Source organism: Lepidochelys olivacea (assembly GCF_965140295.1).
Source record: "Lepidochelys olivacea isolate rLepOli2 genome assembly, chromosome: 15".
In the NCBI taxonomy this organism is placed as follows: Eukaryota; Metazoa; Chordata; order Testudines; family Cheloniidae; genus Lepidochelys; species Lepidochelys olivacea.
In genome coordinates, this window is record NC_140425.1 from 14374830 (window position 1) to 14395137 (window position 20308).

The following is a 20308-nucleotide window of genomic DNA, read 5'->3' on the forward strand; positions in this document are numbered from 1 at the left end:
GGAAATGGGAGTAAGTGGTGAAGGCATTGCCATGCAGACTTGCATAGATTTTTTCAAACTGGGTGATTTAGTCTCTGAAACCAATTCTCAACTCACAGGCAACTTCCATGTTTTTCAGCTGGATCCGCAGGTGTTACAGGATAAAGATTGGCAACGCACAGTCATCTCAATGAATGGAGTAAGTAGAGTACAAACTGCTGGCACTGCTTCTTTGCCTGACCTTGTGTGTCAGATTTATTCTCTCTCTTCTTTGTCATAACATTTTGGAAAACTAAATAAAACATTTATTGCTTGAAAAGTAACAACTAAAGTCATCCTTGCAGGTTGAAGTGAAGCTGTCAGTGAAATTTACCAGCCGGGAGTTCAGTCTGAAAAGAATGCCATCTCGTAAACAGACTGGGGTCTTTGGAGTCAAGATTGCCGTTGTCACCAAGTGAGTTGTCAGGTCATGCTTTTCTCTGTTGTTTTATTTTAAACACAGTAGGCCAATGGGGCTGCACCTACTTAAGCCCTCAGTGAATGGAGGTATGCAGATACTTTCTTGCCCTTGTGTGGCTAACACATGGCAATTTCTGCAGGCAGGAGCTGTTTCACATTCTCCCAGCTTCATCCCGTGTATGGAAAAAAACCTCCAGAAGACCTCAACACACACACACCCTTGCTTGGAAATCCAGTATGTTTACTTTCAACATCTCTCACTCTGCCGTGTTCCGGAAACACCCTGGCCCTTTTCCTCTGTAGTTGGCTGACTTGGTAACAAATTTCCAAAGCTACTGAACTGCAGTATTTCCTTTCCATACTTGGAAATGTTCATGCTCTTTGGAGCCATTTATTTTATTTTAACCCCTGATCTTTTGTCATGTATCGTTTGCCAGAAGAAACCTGTTTGTTCGTGTTAGATAATTTAGGAGACCTGGTACTTCCTCCCCACGGAATTACTATTAACTTGAGAGCAGTATGACTGCTATTTGTCCAAGGGCTGCATAGGAATCCTCTAATCACCTGCTAGCGTTGCAAGCTCACCAAACTTACTTCTCTATAAGACTGCAGCTCCTCCATGGGAGAGGTTTCATGGGACTGAATGTGCAGAGATGAGACAGTTCATAACCTCTCTACAAAAACAGACATTAAATCAGCTACTCAGGAAAAACAAACAAACGAGCTTTCTATGGACAGTTTTCATATGACTATGAGAATCCAGCTATTGTGTGATGTATACGAGTCTTGCTATTGCTGAAAACAGATAAGCTCTCCGGGGGAATTAGCTGCTAAATTTTCCTAAACTAGGAATACACCCCCTGTGAAAAGGACCAGCTTAGGGGCTACACAATATGGCTAAAGTTAGACTTGTAAAGTGCATGGGCCTTTTGCTTGCCCAGAGCACAGATGTGAGTGTCACCATTTGAGTGTCGTCTCGCTATAGAGGACACCAGCTCTGACTGCTCTTGATTCTAAACCCTTGAGACTGGAATAATTTGCTCATAATAACCAGTATCTTCTGCCATTTTTATAACAGCCCAGACTTCTCAAAATGGAGGGTTTTTCAGAGAACTTCCTAAATGGATATTCTTCCTCTCTAACAGTGTTGGGCTATAGAAAAATGCTGGTACAATGTCAGTATTTTTGTGAAGATATTTGCTGATTTGGTCAAGTAAACCCTCTAACATGGAGCAAGGTTCTTCTTCAAATGCTTGCTCATGTTCATTGCATATTAGGTGTGTGTGCTCGCCACATGGACCAGTGCTGGAAGTTTTTCCCTAAGAAGTATCCGTAGGGAACACCAGAGACCGCCGATTGCTGGGCCATCATCGCCCACTTCCAAGCAGTAGGTCGCCCTACTCAGGACAATCTTCCTGGCAATTGGCCCATAGTAGCTCCCGGTCCTGTTCGATGTCCCGGTACTGGTCAAGTAGTGGAGGTGTAGATCACTGGGTATCCAACACAGATCCACCGAACACAGTTGGTTTCAGAGAGCCCGACCAAGACAATCTCGCTTGGACAGGTTGGCTTCGGGACGCAGCAACTAGCATGGGTCGGACAAGAGCCACCACTCAGCCCAATCCTGGTCACCTGGTACCAACTGCGCCGCTGGTAGCTCTGGCTTGGAGCAAGATTCCCTGACTGCGGGACAAGCCCTGGTACCGGCAGTGCTGACTATATTATCAGCACCGAAACCAGCCCCAAGCGCAGTGGCCAGAACCCCTGGGGGCTCACCCAGCCTTCCCAGGCTATCCGATTGGTGTCGGGAGCCTCGGAGAGGCCAGAGGCCTCGGTATCCCGTCCCCCTACGGTGCTCAAGACTTCAGAGGGGTAAGACCCTGCAGGTCCAGGACTACCCAGGGGAGCAAGCTGATGTACCACCAATGGATGTGGACGTTCCCGCGGCACTGGCATTATCCTTGTCGTCGCTGGACGAGGCTATCATGGGGCCCCTTCACCCAGTTACTCAGGATGACACCAAGGCGCACCAGGAACTTTGAAGAGGTTCACTTCTAACCTGGGTCTTCAGGCAGAGGAATTGAAAGAGCCCTCAGACTCTCTGTTTGATGTTCTCGGCTCCCGCCAGTGTGGACCTACCCCTTCATGAGGGGGGTCTCCAAAATCACTAATGCCCTGTGGCAGACCCCCTCTTCCCTGGCCCCTATCTCTAAAAGGGTCGAACGTAAGTACTTTGTGCCCACCAAAGGGCATGAGTACCTATACACCCACCCAGCCCCCAATTCCCTTGCGGTTGAAGTAGTTTACCACAAGGAGAGGCAGGGACAACCCAGGGCCACCTCCAAAAATAAAGACTACAGGAGGCTGGATCTTTTTGGACGTAAAGTTTATTAGTCTTCCAGCCTTCAGCTGAGAGTAGCCAACCACCAACCCCTCCTTGGCCGATATGATTTCAATATGTGGCAAGCTATGGCCAAGTTCGAAGGGTTGCTCCCTGAGGTTTCCAAGAAGGAGTTCCAAGCGATCCTTGATGAGGGTACTACTGTGGCCAGGGCAGCCCTCCAGGCAACATCAGATGCTGCTTCCTGCACCAGGGCTTCCTCTGTCTCCATGTGGCAAGTTTCTCGAAGAAGGAAAAGAGAGTTACCTTTTTCGTAACTGGTATTCTTCGAGATGTGTTGCTCATGTCCATTCCATGACCTGCCCTCCTTCCCCATGGTTGGAGTTTCCAGCAAAAAGGAACTGAGGTTGGGGGGAGCCACCGGTGCCCCTTATACTATGCCATGCAGTATATGCCATGCCAGGGGTCGCCAGAGCCGGTCCCCTACGGATATTGCTGAGGCAAAAACTTCCAGCACCGGTGCATGTGGCAAGCAAATAAACCTAATACGGAATGGACATGAGCAATGCATCTTGAAGAACACCAGTTATGGAAAAGGTAACTGTCTTTTTCATCCTTACCGCTGTGTTAGTCTGCACCTCCTAAACACTTAAGTGATTAGTGATTTTGGATGTCTCCATTTTTGGGTGTCCAATTTGAGACATTTTTAAAGGAGCAGATTTTCATAGGGTGAGTGCTCACTCAGTCCTTTTTGAAAATCTTGGCCTAGAGCTCCTTTCACTCAAGCAGTCTCATCTTATCCAGTGCCTAATGTAACTCTGGTAACCATGTTTTCTCTGCCTATGTCATACTGAACTCTTCTTCCTGTTTTTTCTCAAGGAGAGAGAGATCAAAGGTGCCTTACATTGTGCGCCAGTGCGTGGAGGAGATAGAGCGACGTGGGATGGAGGAGGTGGGCATCTACCGTGTCTCTGGGGTTGCAACTGATATCCAAGCTTTGAAAGCTGCCTTTGATGTCAGTAAGTATTTGCTCCTGAGGTTTTCCTTTGCGTTATGATCTCCTGAGTGATGATCTCTGTCAAGGTTCCTCCCCCACTCTGAACTCTAGGGTACAGATGTGGGGACCTGCATGAAAAACCTCCTAAGCTTATCTTTACCAGCTTAGGTCAAAACTTCCCCAAGGTACAAAATATTCCACCCGTTGTCCTTGGACTGGCCGCTACCACCACCAAACTAATACTGGTTACTGGGGAAGAGCTGTTTGGACGCGTTCTTCCCCCCAAAATACTTCCCAAAACCTTGCACCCCACTTCCTGGACAAGGTTTGGTAAAAAGCCTCACCAATTTGCATAGGTGACTACAGACCCAGACCCTTGGATCTGAGAACAATGAAAAAGCATTCAGTTTTTTACAAGAAGACTTTTAATAAAAAATAGAAGTAAAGAAATCCCCCCTGTAAAATCAGGATGGTAGATATCTTACAGGGTAATTAGATTCAAAAACATAGAGAACCCCTCTAGGCAAAACCTTAAGTTACAAAAAAGATACACAGACAGAAATAGTTATTCTATTCAGCACAATTCTTTTCTCAGCCATTTAAAGAAATCATAATCTAACACATACCTAGCTAGATTACTTACTAAAAGTTCTAAGACTCCATTCCTGGTCTATCCCCGGCAAAGACCAGCATATAGACAGACACAGACCCTTTGTTTCTCTCCCTCCTCCCAGCTTTTGAAAGTATCTTGTCTCCTCATTGGTCATTTTGGTCAGGTGCCAGCGAGGTTACCTTTAGCTTCTTAACCCTTTACAGGTGAGAGGAGCTTTCCCCTGGCCAGGAGGGATTTCTAAGGGGTTTACCCTTCCCTTTATATTTATGACAATCTCCTTTCAGGTTACTGTGCTATTTTAATCTCATGTAGCCCAGGAAGCATGAAGAGGCGGAGACCCTGGTGCAAAGGAGTATCCTCTTACCCCGGCTGTGTGTTTTATTATTGTCCTCCAGTCGTAGATTTCAGAGTAGCAGCCGTGTTAGTCTGTATTCGCAAAAAGAAAAGGAGTACTTGTGGCACCTTAGAGACTAACCAATTTATTTGAGCATAAGCTTTCGTGAGCTACAGCTCACTTCATCGGATGTTGTAGATGTTAACCTGAGGTATTCAGTGGAATGAACCCGTTTATTGAGAAATACTTATTATTCCTCCCAGCAGCCCTGAAATGGCGATTTTGTGTGCCTTGCCATGGTAAATGGCAGACACTTTCCTCAGGAGAAATGGGAGCAACCAGCAGTCTTATTTTCCACAATGTCAATGAGAATTCTGGATTAACAGGAAGTCCCTATGGTTGTTTGAGACTCTTGTTTAAAGGAGCACTGGCAACATCAAAATAATTTGAGAAATTTTTTTTGAAGGATTTGATAGAGAAGCAGAAAATTCTGGTTATTGGAATGTGACTGAGAGTCTGGTCTCCTGGGTTCTCTTCCCAATGCTTCCCATTAGTGCTTTGTGTGACCTCAGGCAAGCAAAGCTTTCTCTGTTCTTCAGCGTGCCCATCTGTAAAATGGGATGATAATAAGCTCTGTAAAGCACTTTGAGTCCCTTGGATGCAAAAGGGGTCCCATGTTATTGCTACACTTTAAAGAATGTCCTCACCTACATTCTGGGTTTCCAGCACCATGGGGGCGGGGGGATGATTTACATTTTAAAAAATGCAATTTTTTTGTGTAAATGCTAACACATTTCATATGAGGCTGTCTTTGGTGAGAGGAGGTGTTTTTAACAAAATTCACATTTCTGACCTAAATTGCTTGATTTTTGTCTCTTGAACTCTGCTTAATTGGGAGATACTGAGGGTGCTTCTGATTGTACCAGAGTGTTCCCGATGGGGACGTGGCTGTTATTAGTTATTATACAACATATTATTAGGAAGCTGAAAAGCATTTAATTGACACTGGCTCAGCCTCATACGGGGCTTGATCTGGATCTCATTGAAGACATTGACTTCACTGGGTGTTGGATCCAGCCCACGACACTGGTACAGCAGAAGTAATTCTAAGTAAAGCTAAGTTTCTTTTCTTGCGCCCTCCTCCCGTCCCCAGCAGATGTAAAGCTAGATGTCATCCTGGCTGTCCTGGGGGGTCTAGCTGCAAAGTGGTCACATTATAGCTACTCTGATCTATTAAGCAGCACTGGGATAATATAAATGGAGAACTCAGAAACCAACCTGAGCAAAGTGACTACAGGTGATGAGCGTCAGCTATTTGGGTAGCGGGAGAAGATAAATAAAGGATAAACAGAGGGAACCGAAAAAGAGAACAAGAATAAGGAATGACTTTGAAGGACTACCAGCTTCAGTACCTGTATGTCTCCCTGTTTTCTCTTACAGACAACAAAGATGTGTCCGTGATGATGAGTGAGATGGATGTTAATGCCATTGCAGGGACATTAAAATTATACTTCAGAGAACTGCCTGAACCCCTCTTCACAGATGAACTGTACCCCAACTTTGCTGAGGGCATTGGTGTGTAACAGAAGAAATCATTGATATCTACCATGTGCTAAGTGTTGTGATGGTTTTCTCTAGGAGGTTGCTCCTGAGGCCTTAGAAAAGGCTTTACTCAATATGAAGAATAATATTTAGAATATTAGAAGGAAGTCCTGTGACAGACTGTGGAGAAGGGAGGCAGAGGCTATTTCTTTGGCTCATGAGTTGCTCAGAAGAGAATTCAAATCCTGCCTTACTGTGCAGGTTTTAGTGTGGGCAGTGGTTTCACTTACCTGCAAGAATGGAAAAATTCAAGTACTAGGATGGACATTGCCTACCTATTAAGAGAAGAGAAATCCTATTTGTCTAGGCCCTGAAATGGTATCTCTCCTATTCATTCTCCAAAAGGAGATAAATCTGGTTTGAGATGGGCTGTAATCTCCTGTGTTGACCCAGAAGGGAGGTATCTTAGGCCAGGTTTACACTTACCAGTGATCAATGCAGCTGTGATCAATGCAGCTGGGGTCAATTTAGCAGGTCTAGTGAAGACCCGCTAAATCGACCGCAGAGTGCTCTCTGGTCGACTCCTGTACTCCACCGGAACGAGAAGAGTAAGGTAAGTTGATGGGAGAGCATCTCCCATCAACACAGCGTGGTGTAGACAACACAGTAACTTGCACTAAGCTACGTCGACTCCAGCTACATTATTCACATAGCTGGAGTAGCGTAACTTAGGTCAACTTACCCCGGTAGTGTAGACAAGGCCTAAGTGTTCTGAGTCTGCAATGCACTTGTGGTCTCCTGCACAGAAGAAAGGATTCTCCATCACCTGTCTAACAGGGGAGAACTGAATTCAGACGGGGAGTGAGGCTGTGCCTGGATTGAATTCTAAGCCTCTTGTCTCTATAATGAAATTGCAGCACATTGAGCATCACCCATATTTTCACATTTCTTACACCGTCAGTAAAGCTCTCATTCCCTTCCTGTATTTTTTTTTCTCTCCTCCCATAGCACTCTCAGACCCTGTTGCAAAGGAAAGCTGCATGCTGAACTTACTGCTCTCGCTTCCAGAACCCAACCTCGTGACATTCCTTTTCCTTCTGGACCATTTAAAAAGGTAATATACAGACCCTTCAGACAGGTGCATTTCATGTGTAAATCCATTCCAAGTGCCGTGGAGAGAGGTGCCCCTTTCTTGGAGATGTGCTGTGTTACTCAAAGAGCCCCTTCACTGATTTCATTTTCCTTTGCTCTGTATTGAGTAATGCAGGTAAAATAGGCCTGGTAAAGTGCTAAGTCCTGTGTTCCATGCTCACTGTTACTGAAGCCATTATGAATTGTTCCCAAGGAAGGGATGAGAAAGATCTTTACAGTGAAAATGTGATCTGCAACACACACACACACCCTGAAGGACACACATCATATCTCCATAAAATCACACTTGTGCGTGAACGAAGTAACCAAACACAGTAAATGGGATAAATCTTAAAAGTCTTGACTACGTTCAAGGGCTCTTCCTGGAGCCTTGTCTTACCAGGTATTTGCACTTTAACAAGACCCGTCTTTTAGGAATTGCAACAATACTTCTTGTGTTGGCAAGAGATTGTTCCTTGCTGAGTGGGGCCTGCTATATGGAATTCGCTCTCCCTTCCTAGCTGTATCAGTCCTCCCAACTGTTTAACACCTATAAACCTTCCATTTTCAAAGGTGCTTATTACTGTCACCCCATAGTTAGATGTTTCTTCCCCTTTATCCTCCTCCTCGCTTAAAGGTCTTTTTTGGTCTTATTTGTTTGCCATTTTTTCAGGGGGACTTTAGTATATGGTGCTTTTGTGTGTTTGTAATTACTACAAGATTATGGTACAGTGCTCGGAGCACCTTAGTATTCATGAAATGAGCTTGTTTATTACATGCACGGTGTTTTCATGTAAGAAATGTAGTTTTTTAATATTCATGTATTTGCTTTGTGTTCATGCTAGGGAACGTAGAGATGAAGGATGGCCTTGTGGTTAAGGCTCTGGTCTAGGATCCAGGAGATCTGGGTTTAGAACCCTGCTGGGGTGTAAATCTACCCCACACTAATGTGCTGTGCACTAAGCGTCTGTGTGGACCCTGCTGCTGCACACTTTGAAATGGGGTTAGATTAAAGCACACTATAGAACTTCTGGAGCATGGCAGCTGGATCCAGGCAGATAGTTAGTGCACTTAGACAAGCCCCCGTGACGGTACAGCATCTAATCCAATAAGGCCCCAATCTCAGTTGGGAATTCAAAGAGCTACTGTAATACAAATAATAAAAATTTGAGGAAGTCTAATGGCCTGTGGTACGCAGGAGGTCAGACTAGATGATCACAATTGTCCCTTCTGGTCTTAGAATCTATGAATGAGAGACATAGCTAGTATAGTTGCTTATTGAATGTCTGTATCTAAAACCTCTTAAAAGTAGGTAAAAATAAAGCTGCTTAATAGGAATGTTTCTTTGAGCCACAGAATGTAGAAACATCCTCTTTCTCCGTTGTTTTCTCCTGTTAGGGTTGCCGAGAGAGAAAGCATCAACAAGATGTCCCTGCACAACCTGGCAACTGTCTTTGGACCAACGCTGCTCAGACCCTCAGAGAAGGACAGTAAGATTCCTGCTAACCCAACCCAGCCTATAACAATGACAGATAGCTGGTCACTAGAAGTCATGTCCCAGGTAAAAAGCTAAATATTTTAATTAATCTGATAGAGACAATATCTTAGCCTCTTTGTCCATAACCGGGCTACCTGCAATCATTCCAAGAGGCTTTGGCAGAGCCATCCTTAACAGCTGTTCTCTAAGGTGGGTGAGGTAATATCTTCTATTGGACCAACTTCTGTTAGTGAGAGACAAGCTTTTGAGCTATACAAAGCTCTTCTTCCGGTTTTCCAGCACAGTTTAACTAGAACAGCATGTTCAGTGTGAATGAGGGTTATTTTTAAAAAAGCATGCTAGTAAAATCAGTGCTACAAACTACACTGCTAACAAGCCAGAGGGTTAATCTACAGAGCAACTTTCCACCATGTGAGGCTCAACACCATCTTTAAACCAAGTTTGGCAGTGTTTGCTCAGACAGTTCAGCATATATCTGTACCAACTCGGTCGCTAGCACTAACATTTTGGTGCACCCACATCACAGCTCTGTATGTACTTCAGTAACAAGAATTCCCGTAACACACATCTCTCAGTGCCTTAGTAACTGGTTCTGGGGCTAACAGATTATTGGTACAACTGGATGACATTTTTCAGGTAAATAGTTTATCTGATGAAAAATGCTGTTTGAACTGACCTGAAACTGTTCGCAAATTTCAGACAGATATTTTCACCCATTCATAAAATGGCCAGAGAAAGAAAACAAGAAGGGGGAGGAGGTGCTGTGGCAACTCTTCATAACCTTTAGCCTGGTGGTTAGGACACTCCCCTGGGATGTGGGAGACCCAGGTTTGAATATCCCTGCCCTGGAACAGGCCAAAAATGGACTTTTTTGATTCACCAGAAATTCCGAAATATTTGATTTGGTTCGACCCAACTCAGATTTTATTTTCAATTTTTCAAAACTGCCACCAAACCAAAAAATCAGTTATTCACACAGCTGTAATTGTTGGTGTTTTTCACAATGCTTCTTTCTCTTACACTGTACCATGTGTACCAACATTCAAAGAGACTTTTTGCTGGTTCCAGAAGTCATTGTCCACTGATGCTACAATGCCTTTTGGCAGGTATTTCCAATATGCATGCTAGTTAAGCAGGTTAGACTGTTGGATTCTCTGGCTTTGGTAAAGGTGAGTTAGTAATCAGAAAGATTTCAAAACTGGGCTGATCTGGAATACTGACAACTTCACTGTACCTCAGTTTAACATGTAGGATGAACAGAGAGCCATTGAAACATTTAAGTTGACTAAATTGGATCTAGACTGTTGTCAGTGGTAGCTGATGACAGAACAAGAAGTAATGGTCTCAAGTTGCAGTGGGGGAGGTTTAGGTTGGATATTAGGAAAAACTTTTTCACTAGGAGGGTGGTGAAACACTGGAATGCGTTACCTAGGGAAGTAGTGGAATCTCCTTCCTTAGATATTTTTAAGGTCAGGCTTGACAAAGCCCTGGCTGGGATGATTTAGTTGGGGATTGGTCCTGCTTTGAGCAGGGGGTTGGACTGGATGACCTCCTGAGGTCCCTTCCAACCCTGATATTCTATGATTCTATGAAATATTCATGATCACACTGTGCACTGCAATATAGGGCTGATTTACGATTTCATCTCCCTTCCTCCTTCCAGGTTCAAGTTCTTCTTTACTTCCTGCAGTTGGAGACTATCCCCACCCCAGACAGCAAAAGGCAAAGCATCCTCTTTTCCACAGAGGTGTAGGAGTCTGGTCACAACAAGGGGGCTTGTAGAACTGTTCTTGGTGTGAATCTGCCACTCTGAGAACAGGAGGACTGTTTCTTCTTCGGACATTATTGGCCTGTTCCTGTCATAAGGAAGCATAGCCTTCAGTGCTTCTGCTGTTTGTCAAACAGAGCTAAGCTGAAGAGAAAGGAGAAACTCCCTCTAGTTTTGATCCGTAGAATAGGGAAGAATTGGACTGGACACGGAGCTGTGCTGAAAGGCTCCAGTAGAAGGAGCAACAGACACTTTAACAAATGCAACACAGAGTGCGGTTGTTGCTCTTGGGAAGGTGAGATGGTATTCCTCATTTTTATGGATGAAATTTATCATCAAGAAGCTTCAAGCTTTCTACACGAACACTTGTCAGGATGCCCTTCTGGGGTTAGAGGGGAATTAAAGGCTATATCACAAGTGTGTCTTTAATAACTGCTGTTTTAAAATACTGTCCTGGGCCACACAGAATAGTATCATTCAGCAAGGGGATCTTTGATTCCTCCACTGAGAAATTCAAGTCTTGATTTGAACAGGGTTTTTAAAAAATAAACTAGAAGTTTTGTGTACAACTGGACCTGTTGTTTTTTTGTCTCTCTCCTACCCCTTCCCTTGTAAATGTTTGTACAAACTCTAGGAAAGGGGGTATCCTTTTCTTGCCTCTTTGATGCACTTCTGACATTTTCTTTTGGTGTTAAAGGAGCCAGACCCACTTGCATTATACAACAAACAAGTACAGTACATGAAATAAAAGCAGGGAGAACTAGGCTGAGCACTTTAATTCCATTATCTGGAACAAACAAGCTCACTTAGTTGTTTTTAAAGCAGAGGCAGTGTTGTCCAAAAATGGTGGCTAAATTCTTTGAGACCTTTGGAATTGAATGGAAACTGAATGGTCGAAACTCCTAGCTCTCCACACAAACAGATGTTATTACCTGTGCTAAAATAAAGCACTACAAACATGTACTGAAATATCTTCAAGTGTCTGGGGACAAAAAATCAACAGCTGTCTTTCTCACTGGCTGCTTAATCCAAACTTTTATCAAAATGACATTTTTGATACTTGAATTTTTTGAGGCTTTGTATGTTGCTTCTACAAGAGTCTTTTTCTGATAGCTACAAATACTTTGATAAGATATGTCAGAATGTACTGTGTGGACAATCTGCTAACAGGTGGCATTTTGTATTCTTCAGAAATTCTGTTTGAATTGAGAGCGGTGCAGAAAATTCTATAAAGCGACCTGATACCCACTCCACTGACAGCTGTGCAACCACACTGACGTCAGTAGAGCTACATGGGTGTAAGTGGGAGCAGTATTTGCCTGGGGAATTGTAAGCATAAGCTAACTGCATGGTCTCCAGGCCAGAGGAGGCTATTCAGGTCATGAAATAGATGTGCCAAGCATCTGGGGAGAGATTTCAGCTGCATCAGAGTCTCCCTTAGCCTGTACTAGCCACCCCACTATGCAGTATCCACTTTAGTTGCAACCACCCATCAACACCCTGGCTCGAAGGAAAGGGCAGCCTGAAGACAAGAGAAAGAATTAGAATAAGGGGGAAGGGGAGAAAAGCAAATTTAAAAATAATCTGCGTAGTTGAATCGTAAGCACCATTTGGGGCAGGGGGAAATACTAAAGAGAAAAAACAAATCTTGTTATGCCAAATTTTCTGAAGGTCTCCCTACTCTCCACTCAGAAAAATAAGAGGAATCTTCCAAACAAGAGGGAGAAAAAAATAAAATAAAAATTAAAAAACAAGAGAAACTATTTAGCAGTCAACATAATTGACTGCTGCAAAATAGATGTCGTTGTACTGTGAAGTTGGAAATTCAAAAGAAAAATATAAATGATTTCGATTTTGTGAGTATATCAGCATTTTGCATGCTATTGTAAGGATTCTTAGAGGAAGTTACTATTGTTTAGCACCCCTCTTTTCTTAGGTCTGGGAGCAGATCTCTGCGTGTTGTAACATACAACCAGAAAATCTCTCGACTGTATTTCCACTACATTCCAGCTTCCAACCCCCCTCGCTGTTAGAACCCCTGAGACAGAAAGGTGTGTGTAGAAAGAGGTGCTTGCAGGGGGAGGGTGAAGAGAAACAAAACCTTGGTTTAAAAATGGGGGGGGGGGTTTGGCCTTTTGTAAAACTAAAGGTAAAAACTGGGCAATCCTGAAAGATACTGTCTCTAGAAAGGGTTACAGACCAGTAACATACTCCAGAGTTTTCTGCTTTTATATACTTGTTTTTGTTTTTAAATAGCAGCTCTGCTTCTTAGCTGCACAACCACCCACTCCTTGACAAAATTCAAATCTTTCTTTGCTATTTTTAAGGCGGCAGCACTGTAGGGTTTTCTAGTTCAGAACTTCCACTCCAATCAGTGGTGACCGTTTCCCCCTTTTGGTGTTTGTAATCTGTGGTTGCCGGTTGCAGTGTTTAAACTGGAAAGCAATACCATAATGACTGTGCCAATTTACTTTTGCCTGACTTTTTTATTTTTATTTATATAGGAAGTATAATTTTAATATTAAGTTACCAATTTATATTGTGTAACAATAAGAAAATTGCTTCTGCTTTGGTTACTGTTACAGGTTGTTGCTTTTAGTTTTTCAGTACAATACAATGCCTGATTCTGCTGTAACCCTATCTAACATGCAGGCATGTGGATGAGAAGAGTTTTTGTAGTTAATTTAACAGAACACATGAATTATTTCAGTTGAGTATAAGTGTACGTTTTCCCCAAAGCTGGTAATTTTGGGCTGGAGAAATAGCACATCCTATAATGAGGGTGAGACCGTTGATTTATTTGAAATGTGAGAATGGAGTAGTTGAGCTTCCCCTAGAGTTGTAAGCTTTACAAATGGACCGTGTTTTCAGAAATTCAGAATTCACAAAAGGATTTTTGTTGCTCTGCCTAGTAATCCATTAAGTGTTTTCTTAAGCCCCACCATACTAAACAAAAAGCAATGGGCAAAACCTAGCTTGGGCCAAAGTCCCTTCTGATTACCACAGTTTCATATTTCCTGCTGAACTTTTTGAGAAAACCAGGCTCTCCCATTTTACATTTAAGAAGATGCAACACAGATGGTATGACAGAGAAAACTGGTAAGAATTTCCCCCTAAAGTTGATTGTGACGTGTTGGGGGCTAATACTTTTTTGGGTATCAACATATTTACCAGACCCTTCCAAGCCTGTAGCTTTCAGCTACTTTAATTTGAAACATTAGAACATTCATATAGGATTTTCCAGATGATTTGAACATTGTCTGTGTATCACCATTTGTTTAAAAAAAAGCAAGGGTCTCCTTTCATTCAGAAATAGCTTTGTTTTTGTTCCTTTTTATTTTATTTTAAATGTTGAGTAGGTTTTTAAACCAGCAAAGTAACGTAATATTGAGTAAAATGGGCAAATAAACCATGAAAAGTAGCTTTTGAGGACTGATAAAAATTAATTACTTAGATCTGTTTCATCTTTGTGTTTGTGTGTCATTTTGTATTGGGGGGAGTGTCTTAGTTGAAACCAAATTGAAACATATTCATTGAAATGCTGCTGGTGAATTTTACTCTTGCACAATTTAAAGAGGTGAGGTAGTGGTTAGGCTAAATTAGGCTGTACTTTTATATGCTGCTAACTTTCATCTATCAGCTAAGGGCAAAATACAGCAATGCCTGATTACCTTCACTGATGCTCGCTGCCTGCCTTCATTCTGACCTTCAGTTGCTAAGTGAAGTATAGGGCAATCAATATGTAGCATGTGATGTGAAACTGCAACATTTCTGTAGGCCACTAGGTGGTGCAACCATGCAATCTGTTAATGGGAGATGCAGTATTTTTACACTACTTACTCATTTTAAAGGTTCCCTAATCTGATCCACTGATATATTGTTATGTTCACTTTCTGTATAGGTTCATTTAAACAAATGTGATGTTCTGTAAAGTGTATAAAGGATCTCCTAGCTTTCTCATTACCCATTGCAACACTTACAGGCATTATGGTATGTGTTCACTTCTCTCAACTGTGCCATTCCTCGAAAATGCATAAGAAATTGATCACCATGGCCTTTGAAGGTGCTTAAAACCTGAATCTTAATAATGGAAAAATAATACCTTCCTGTCCATCATTTATTTCAGTGCCTACTTATGTACTAAGGTGACATTATTTTGGGTGCAGCAGTCCTACTTTGGAAACTTTTTTAAAAAGAATTTGAAATGTTCAAATGAACTCTGCCCTTTCCTTTTTCCACTTGGAATTTCAAAGGAGGAGGAATTTTATTACAGGAAGACAGAAGCGTTCACACTGTACTTATGTGCCTTGAAGAAATAGCGTATGTCTTCTAAATCAGTTACTTAGCATTAAGACACTGAGGTCTCCGGTTTAGTGTTAATAACTTCCCCATACTAAGCTACAATGAAGAGTGAGCGTTAAGGCTCAGTATATAAAAGTTCTCATTGAGTGTACCTAGGTTGACCTCAAAATCAAAGGGAATCTCCTTTAAAGGAAACTCTTACAGCGGAATAATAATTAATATCCACCCTCACACCCCACAGATTTTTAAGTAAGAAAAATAAAAGACTATAAGGAGAGAAGCCTGATTGGGAATCACACAAATCACATAGTCTGGCAAAAGAGAAAACAACCCCCTCTCCTTAAAAGTCACAGGAAAAGCCCAGGCCCCCAGACGTACGCTGAGCTAAGATTGTATTTTCAGTAAACTAAAACACTGTATTCAGTACTTGCAGTGTGCCACTTATGATGTGCTGTAATCCTTTACTCTTGCTACTGGAAGCAGTTACATTCCAATGATCGGTATTCTGTCTGGTCACTTGTTGTCCTCAAATATGGTTTTCTTTTGTTGAGGGGGGAAAAAAGCTCTATACATTAGTGGTTGTAACAACAAAAAAGGAAGGGGAAAAAAAGCTCATAAAACCCGGTCCAGAACTAGATAATCACTTGGAAGTTGACTTAAAAAAAAAAAGAGCCAACCTCTACACGGTGAGCATAAAATGTCACAATATACAGTAACTGTGAAGTGGTCACAGCAGTAGGACCAAAACAACCTTGACATGGAGGCGAACTGAAACTTCCTGAGTCGTCCTCTCTCCTGGGCACATCTCTAGGAAGTCCAGTCTGCCTTTCTAGGGCACACAAACCGTAGCAATGGAACTGCCAACAAGCAGAAAATATAGAAGTGACTCATGCTATTTCCCCCCCCCCCCCATTCCTGCTGCTGAGTCTCTGTGCACTACTCTGCTGTACTGAAACCTTAGGTGAGGCCATTGTAAAATAATGCATATGCAGGTGATCTATGCATGTACTTTCCATGTCCCTGGCTGTCCTTCAACCCTGGAAGGAGAAAGAAGCACCTCTTTTCTAGCAAAAATCTGAGCCACTTAATGTTCATGTACAGTGTATAAACTGTCCTTTGGCAGAGCCAGTTATAGTGTGGCTGTTCTCTGATATATCTGAGACAGTTTAGACTTTGAATACACAGTGGACCAACTGTGCTATCGCTTTGGACTTGCAGGGCTGCACCATTGTTTAGAGACATGATTAAAACAGTTTGGTTGCATTTACACTCTTAGGATCCATGTTTTAAACATGTCTGAAAACTACAGTACTTCAACAAAGGGCCCCAGCATAGCAGTAGTGTCTTAGGCCCTGTCTGCTCTACAGCTTGATATGTATTAACTACAGTTATGTTCCAATACTGTTATCAGAAACATTCCACATGAATTTGCCAGTATGACGGCTGTTAGAACAGCTATAGCAGTTTCTCAGTCCAGTGGAGACAAGCTATTTTTTAAGTCATATTAGCTCAAGATGTGCACCAGATTAACCATCTAGCTACTCCATAGTCTGGACTCTGAAAGCAGTTGTATTACAGGGCCTAGTCTTATCTCCTAATTTATGTGTGGAGGGGACCTTCTGTGTGTGGAACATACCTTTTTGCATGGAATGAGAGCTGAGTTGCCGAAGTGGCAGCACCCCTCTGCTTACCCCAGATGCCATGGAAGATGCTCTGTGAGTCTGGGGTTCCTGCATGGATAATGGACAGGGCCTCCACGCATATGACCTTGATCTCCTACTGATTCCCCAGATTCCCACTGCTCCCAAGGGATGCATGGAGTTTAAGTGTGGGCCTGCCTGCCTGTTCAGCAGAGGGGCAAATCCACCTCTTCCTCCACCCCTGGTGGAATCATCAAGCATCAATCTTTGCAAAGAGAGCCTCACATTTCCTCCCTTTTAGGCCAACTGGGGAAGCAACTGGGCCTGCAGAAATGAATTTGGGTGCAGACATTAACTGTGGAAGTAATGGTAAGCTAAAACCATATTTGAAAACTGTTTCAAATACTTAATGCAGAAAGAACCATAACAAATCCTTCACAGCAGTACTTCCTAACCTATCCCCTCCCTGATTCCTTCTTAAGATACTCACAGCCTGATGTCTTGGATTGGGCTTCTCATCAACTTTTAAATGCTTGTGAATCTTGCACAACAACTGCAACATAGGAGCATTGGTAAAACTGTTACCTACACCAGAGTAAATGTTTCCAATGATGAGTATCCAAGCCAAGATCTTACAAGTGACTACGAGATACTAAAACTGGAAGAAAAGGATGTTGGATAACTGAGGAAGTCAGAATGAAACAGTGAATTTAAAAAGAAAGGGACATTGTGAAATTTATGACCTTTCTGTGTCTGTTTAGCGAAAAAATAAAATAAAAACCAAGCCTTCTCTTGCCTATGTAACTTGTGTAGTTTGTTCTTATCTCTACTGTTGCAAGTGTTTATAATCCATGCAGAGTTCAAAGGAAAGCAGATGATAGAACTATTTATTTAAATATAAATACAATTAAATTATATAATTAGTGCTAAAGTATGCGGTGTAGAAGAAACTTGTTCATTGTTGGTGGGTAATTTTGAGTTTCACCGTAGAGTTAATATTGTCTGCATTGTTTAAGACCACCATGTTTCATGTTAAGGACTCTGCTCCGACATTTTATACCACTATTATTAGTGCTTCAATACCCAATTAGAGCTCTGTTTCAAAAACTGAAATAAATGCCTTAATCCTAAAAGGTGCTGAGTACGTGTAACTCCCATTGAAATTAATGAGACTTGCAGGGCTCAATATCTCTCAGGATTAGGCCCCAAGAATGCAGCAGAGAAAAAATAAAAAATGGTCAAGCTGGATTTATTTAAATTTTCTGAAGATAAATGGCATAAAAAAGGATTCAAAAACTGTATTTGAAAATAAAAATCTAAGGCTTTTTTAGCCGTTGTTTGTACACAAGGTTAAATAAAATCTCCTGTATCTGTGTTTGCCAGGTTCCATTGGTCTTATTTAAATAAACATTTGGTCCATGAAAGCTGGACTGAATGCGTGAATGGCATCTGATAATGTGTGAATGGCATTTGATAAGAGTTTATGATGTACAATTTAAACTTTAGATTTTTATCAAGTGCTATCTTGTGGCTACTTCCTATCTGCAAGATAATAGGATTCTGGGTTAAATGAACTCCATGACCCAGGTTACAACTATTGCTGAGTTAAATGGAAGCTACCGTGAGATGTACATGCAGACAGTGGCAGATGCAGAATAGTGTATTTTAGGACTATGCCAAACTTGTTATAAGCTTCTTGCCCCAAAACGAAACCAGCCATAAACTTCGTAATTTAACACTACGACATAGAGCAGTTAGGTGCACATGGTACATTGCAGAGAGAATAAAGACATGGCCCCTGGCCTGAGGATCTTTCAAGTTACTCTGAGACAGCCATGGTTTGTGGGCATAACGGATGGCAATATTTAATCAAAGTGGAGGGAGTTGCAACTTGGCTGTACAGTGACTGAAGTACACTGAATCAGGAAGGGGAGCTCCCAACACACCAGTCAAGAAGGTGGGGAACTCTGGGTGAGTACTGCTTACTTACCTAAGTCAGGAAGAGGAGGGGAAGCTCCCCTCTGCTTTTAATAAAGGAAGGGGATGTGCTCCCCCTTCCAGGTCTAGCCCTGTGTATAGGAATTGAAAGTACAGTTTTGACTGGAAATTCCTGTGCATTGACTGGCCCTGAGCCAATCAGAGAGCATCCCTTTGCAGTTCAGTAACCATAGAACGCCTCCCAAACTGTGAGGGATGGCTCCCTTGGGGAGCTATGAGTGGTTGGGGGGACGGGGGGGATTGATTTAATCAATATGCCATTTTTTCCCCATTTCTAGGCTTAAAAATCACCTGTATCTTACCCACAAGTCTGCATCTTATGCTGGTACTGGGGATGGGAGCATCTCGGTACCCTCTGCTCCTGTAGGGGGCCTTCAACAAAGGGACTTTCTCTTGGAGGAAGCATTCAGCAGGAAGTCTCTCACCTGCAAGTCCTTGCTGGAGCAGAGAACAAAGAGAGCCTCCCAATACTGGCAGCAGCACCAGCACTAGCAGATAAGGGAGGGGGGGCTGAGGGAGAGACAGGTGATTCTTATCTTTATAATGGAAGAATTTTGACAGGTACTAAGCCTTCACATAGCATAGATTCAGCGGAACATGATACTGACTGGATTTTATACCCATTCTTGGTAACTGCTGACTCCATTCCAAACTTAAGTATCTCAAAACAAGAAAATCGCTTAGAATTGTCGAGTGATCACAAAGACTAAATTTTCAAACCAGCAATTCTGGCTTCCTGTTAAAGAGAAGTATAAAGAACTCAGAGAGGAAGCTATGAAAATATTGCTTTCGCGTGCTTCCAGTTATTTCTGTGAGTCTGGGTTTTCAGCAATAATTTCTGTGAAAACTAAACACAGAAATAGTTCAACTTGGAAAACTATTTATATCTGGTGCTATTAGAAATTCAACCAAATACTGTACAATTACGGAGTCTGAAACAGGCCCATTCTTCTCACTAAAATCTTAGGCTGTGAACACGCAAAAACATCCATATTTTCAAATCATAGTTTTAAAAACCCAGCTTAAATCATATTATATAATTAAACAAACTGTATGCAGTTGAAAAGAAGTTGCAAAACCATTCAAACTCCCATGTACTGAATTAGTAAAAAAACACAGAATTTGGTTGTGCGGAACCCCACAAGTTTTAAAATATTCATAAAGGAGCAACAGTACTCAAAAGTTTGGGAATCACAGTCAAAGAGCATCCTTGTATTCTATGCCAGACCATTACATTTCAGTAGAATTTAAAATACACTAGGCAGCATTCTGGGACTGGTAAACCTTCAAATATTCTTAGATTATGTACAAACAATGTGGCATATGATGGGGTGTTTGGCATAATTGTGAGAAAAGCTATGAAGGAAAGATCTGAAATATTTAATCTTAGATTTATAGTATGATATTTATATAAAACAAAATTCTCAAGTACTTCCTTACTTGTTTATCTCACAACTGTGCCTCTAAATTCATTTATGAAGTGCTCTTTTGAAAGACCGGAGTTAACTTTGAACATCCTTTGCTGGTTTCTAACAGATTTCTAATGACTCTGGATATATTTTGCCTGCAAGACAACTGCAGGATTGAGCCCTTTTGTAACAATTGGACCTACAACTTTACCCGAATTGTGAGTTCAACTGTAAAAAGTATATAAAAGTTCATAAGATGTTACAATAACCTATAATAAGCAATGTTAACGGGGAAGG

The 20308-nt window shown here is 42.1% G+C and overlaps 1 protein-coding gene across 3 annotated transcripts in view; it reads left to right on the forward strand.

The window, feature by feature from the left end:
• BCR (BCR activator of RhoGEF and GTPase) overlaps nucleotides 1-14875 on the forward strand; it is a 130640-nt gene extending 115765 nt beyond the window's left edge. For all 3 annotated transcript variants that reach the window (XM_084649425.1, XM_084649427.1, XM_084649426.1), the window contains 7 exons: nucleotides 119-178; nucleotides 324-433; nucleotides 3659-3798; nucleotides 6164-6298; nucleotides 7274-7379; nucleotides 8795-8957; nucleotides 10558-14875. In XM_084649425.1, the coding sequence (XP_084505551.1) occupies nucleotides 119-178; nucleotides 324-433; nucleotides 3659-3798; nucleotides 6164-6298; nucleotides 7274-7379; nucleotides 8795-8957; nucleotides 10558-10647 (804 nt within the window). In that variant the 3' untranslated portion in view covers nucleotides 10648-14875. The remainder of the gene's footprint in view (nucleotides 1-118; nucleotides 179-323; nucleotides 434-3658; nucleotides 3799-6163; nucleotides 6299-7273; nucleotides 7380-8794; nucleotides 8958-10557) is intronic.
• The last annotated feature ends 5433 nt before the right edge of the window (nucleotides 14876-20308 follow it).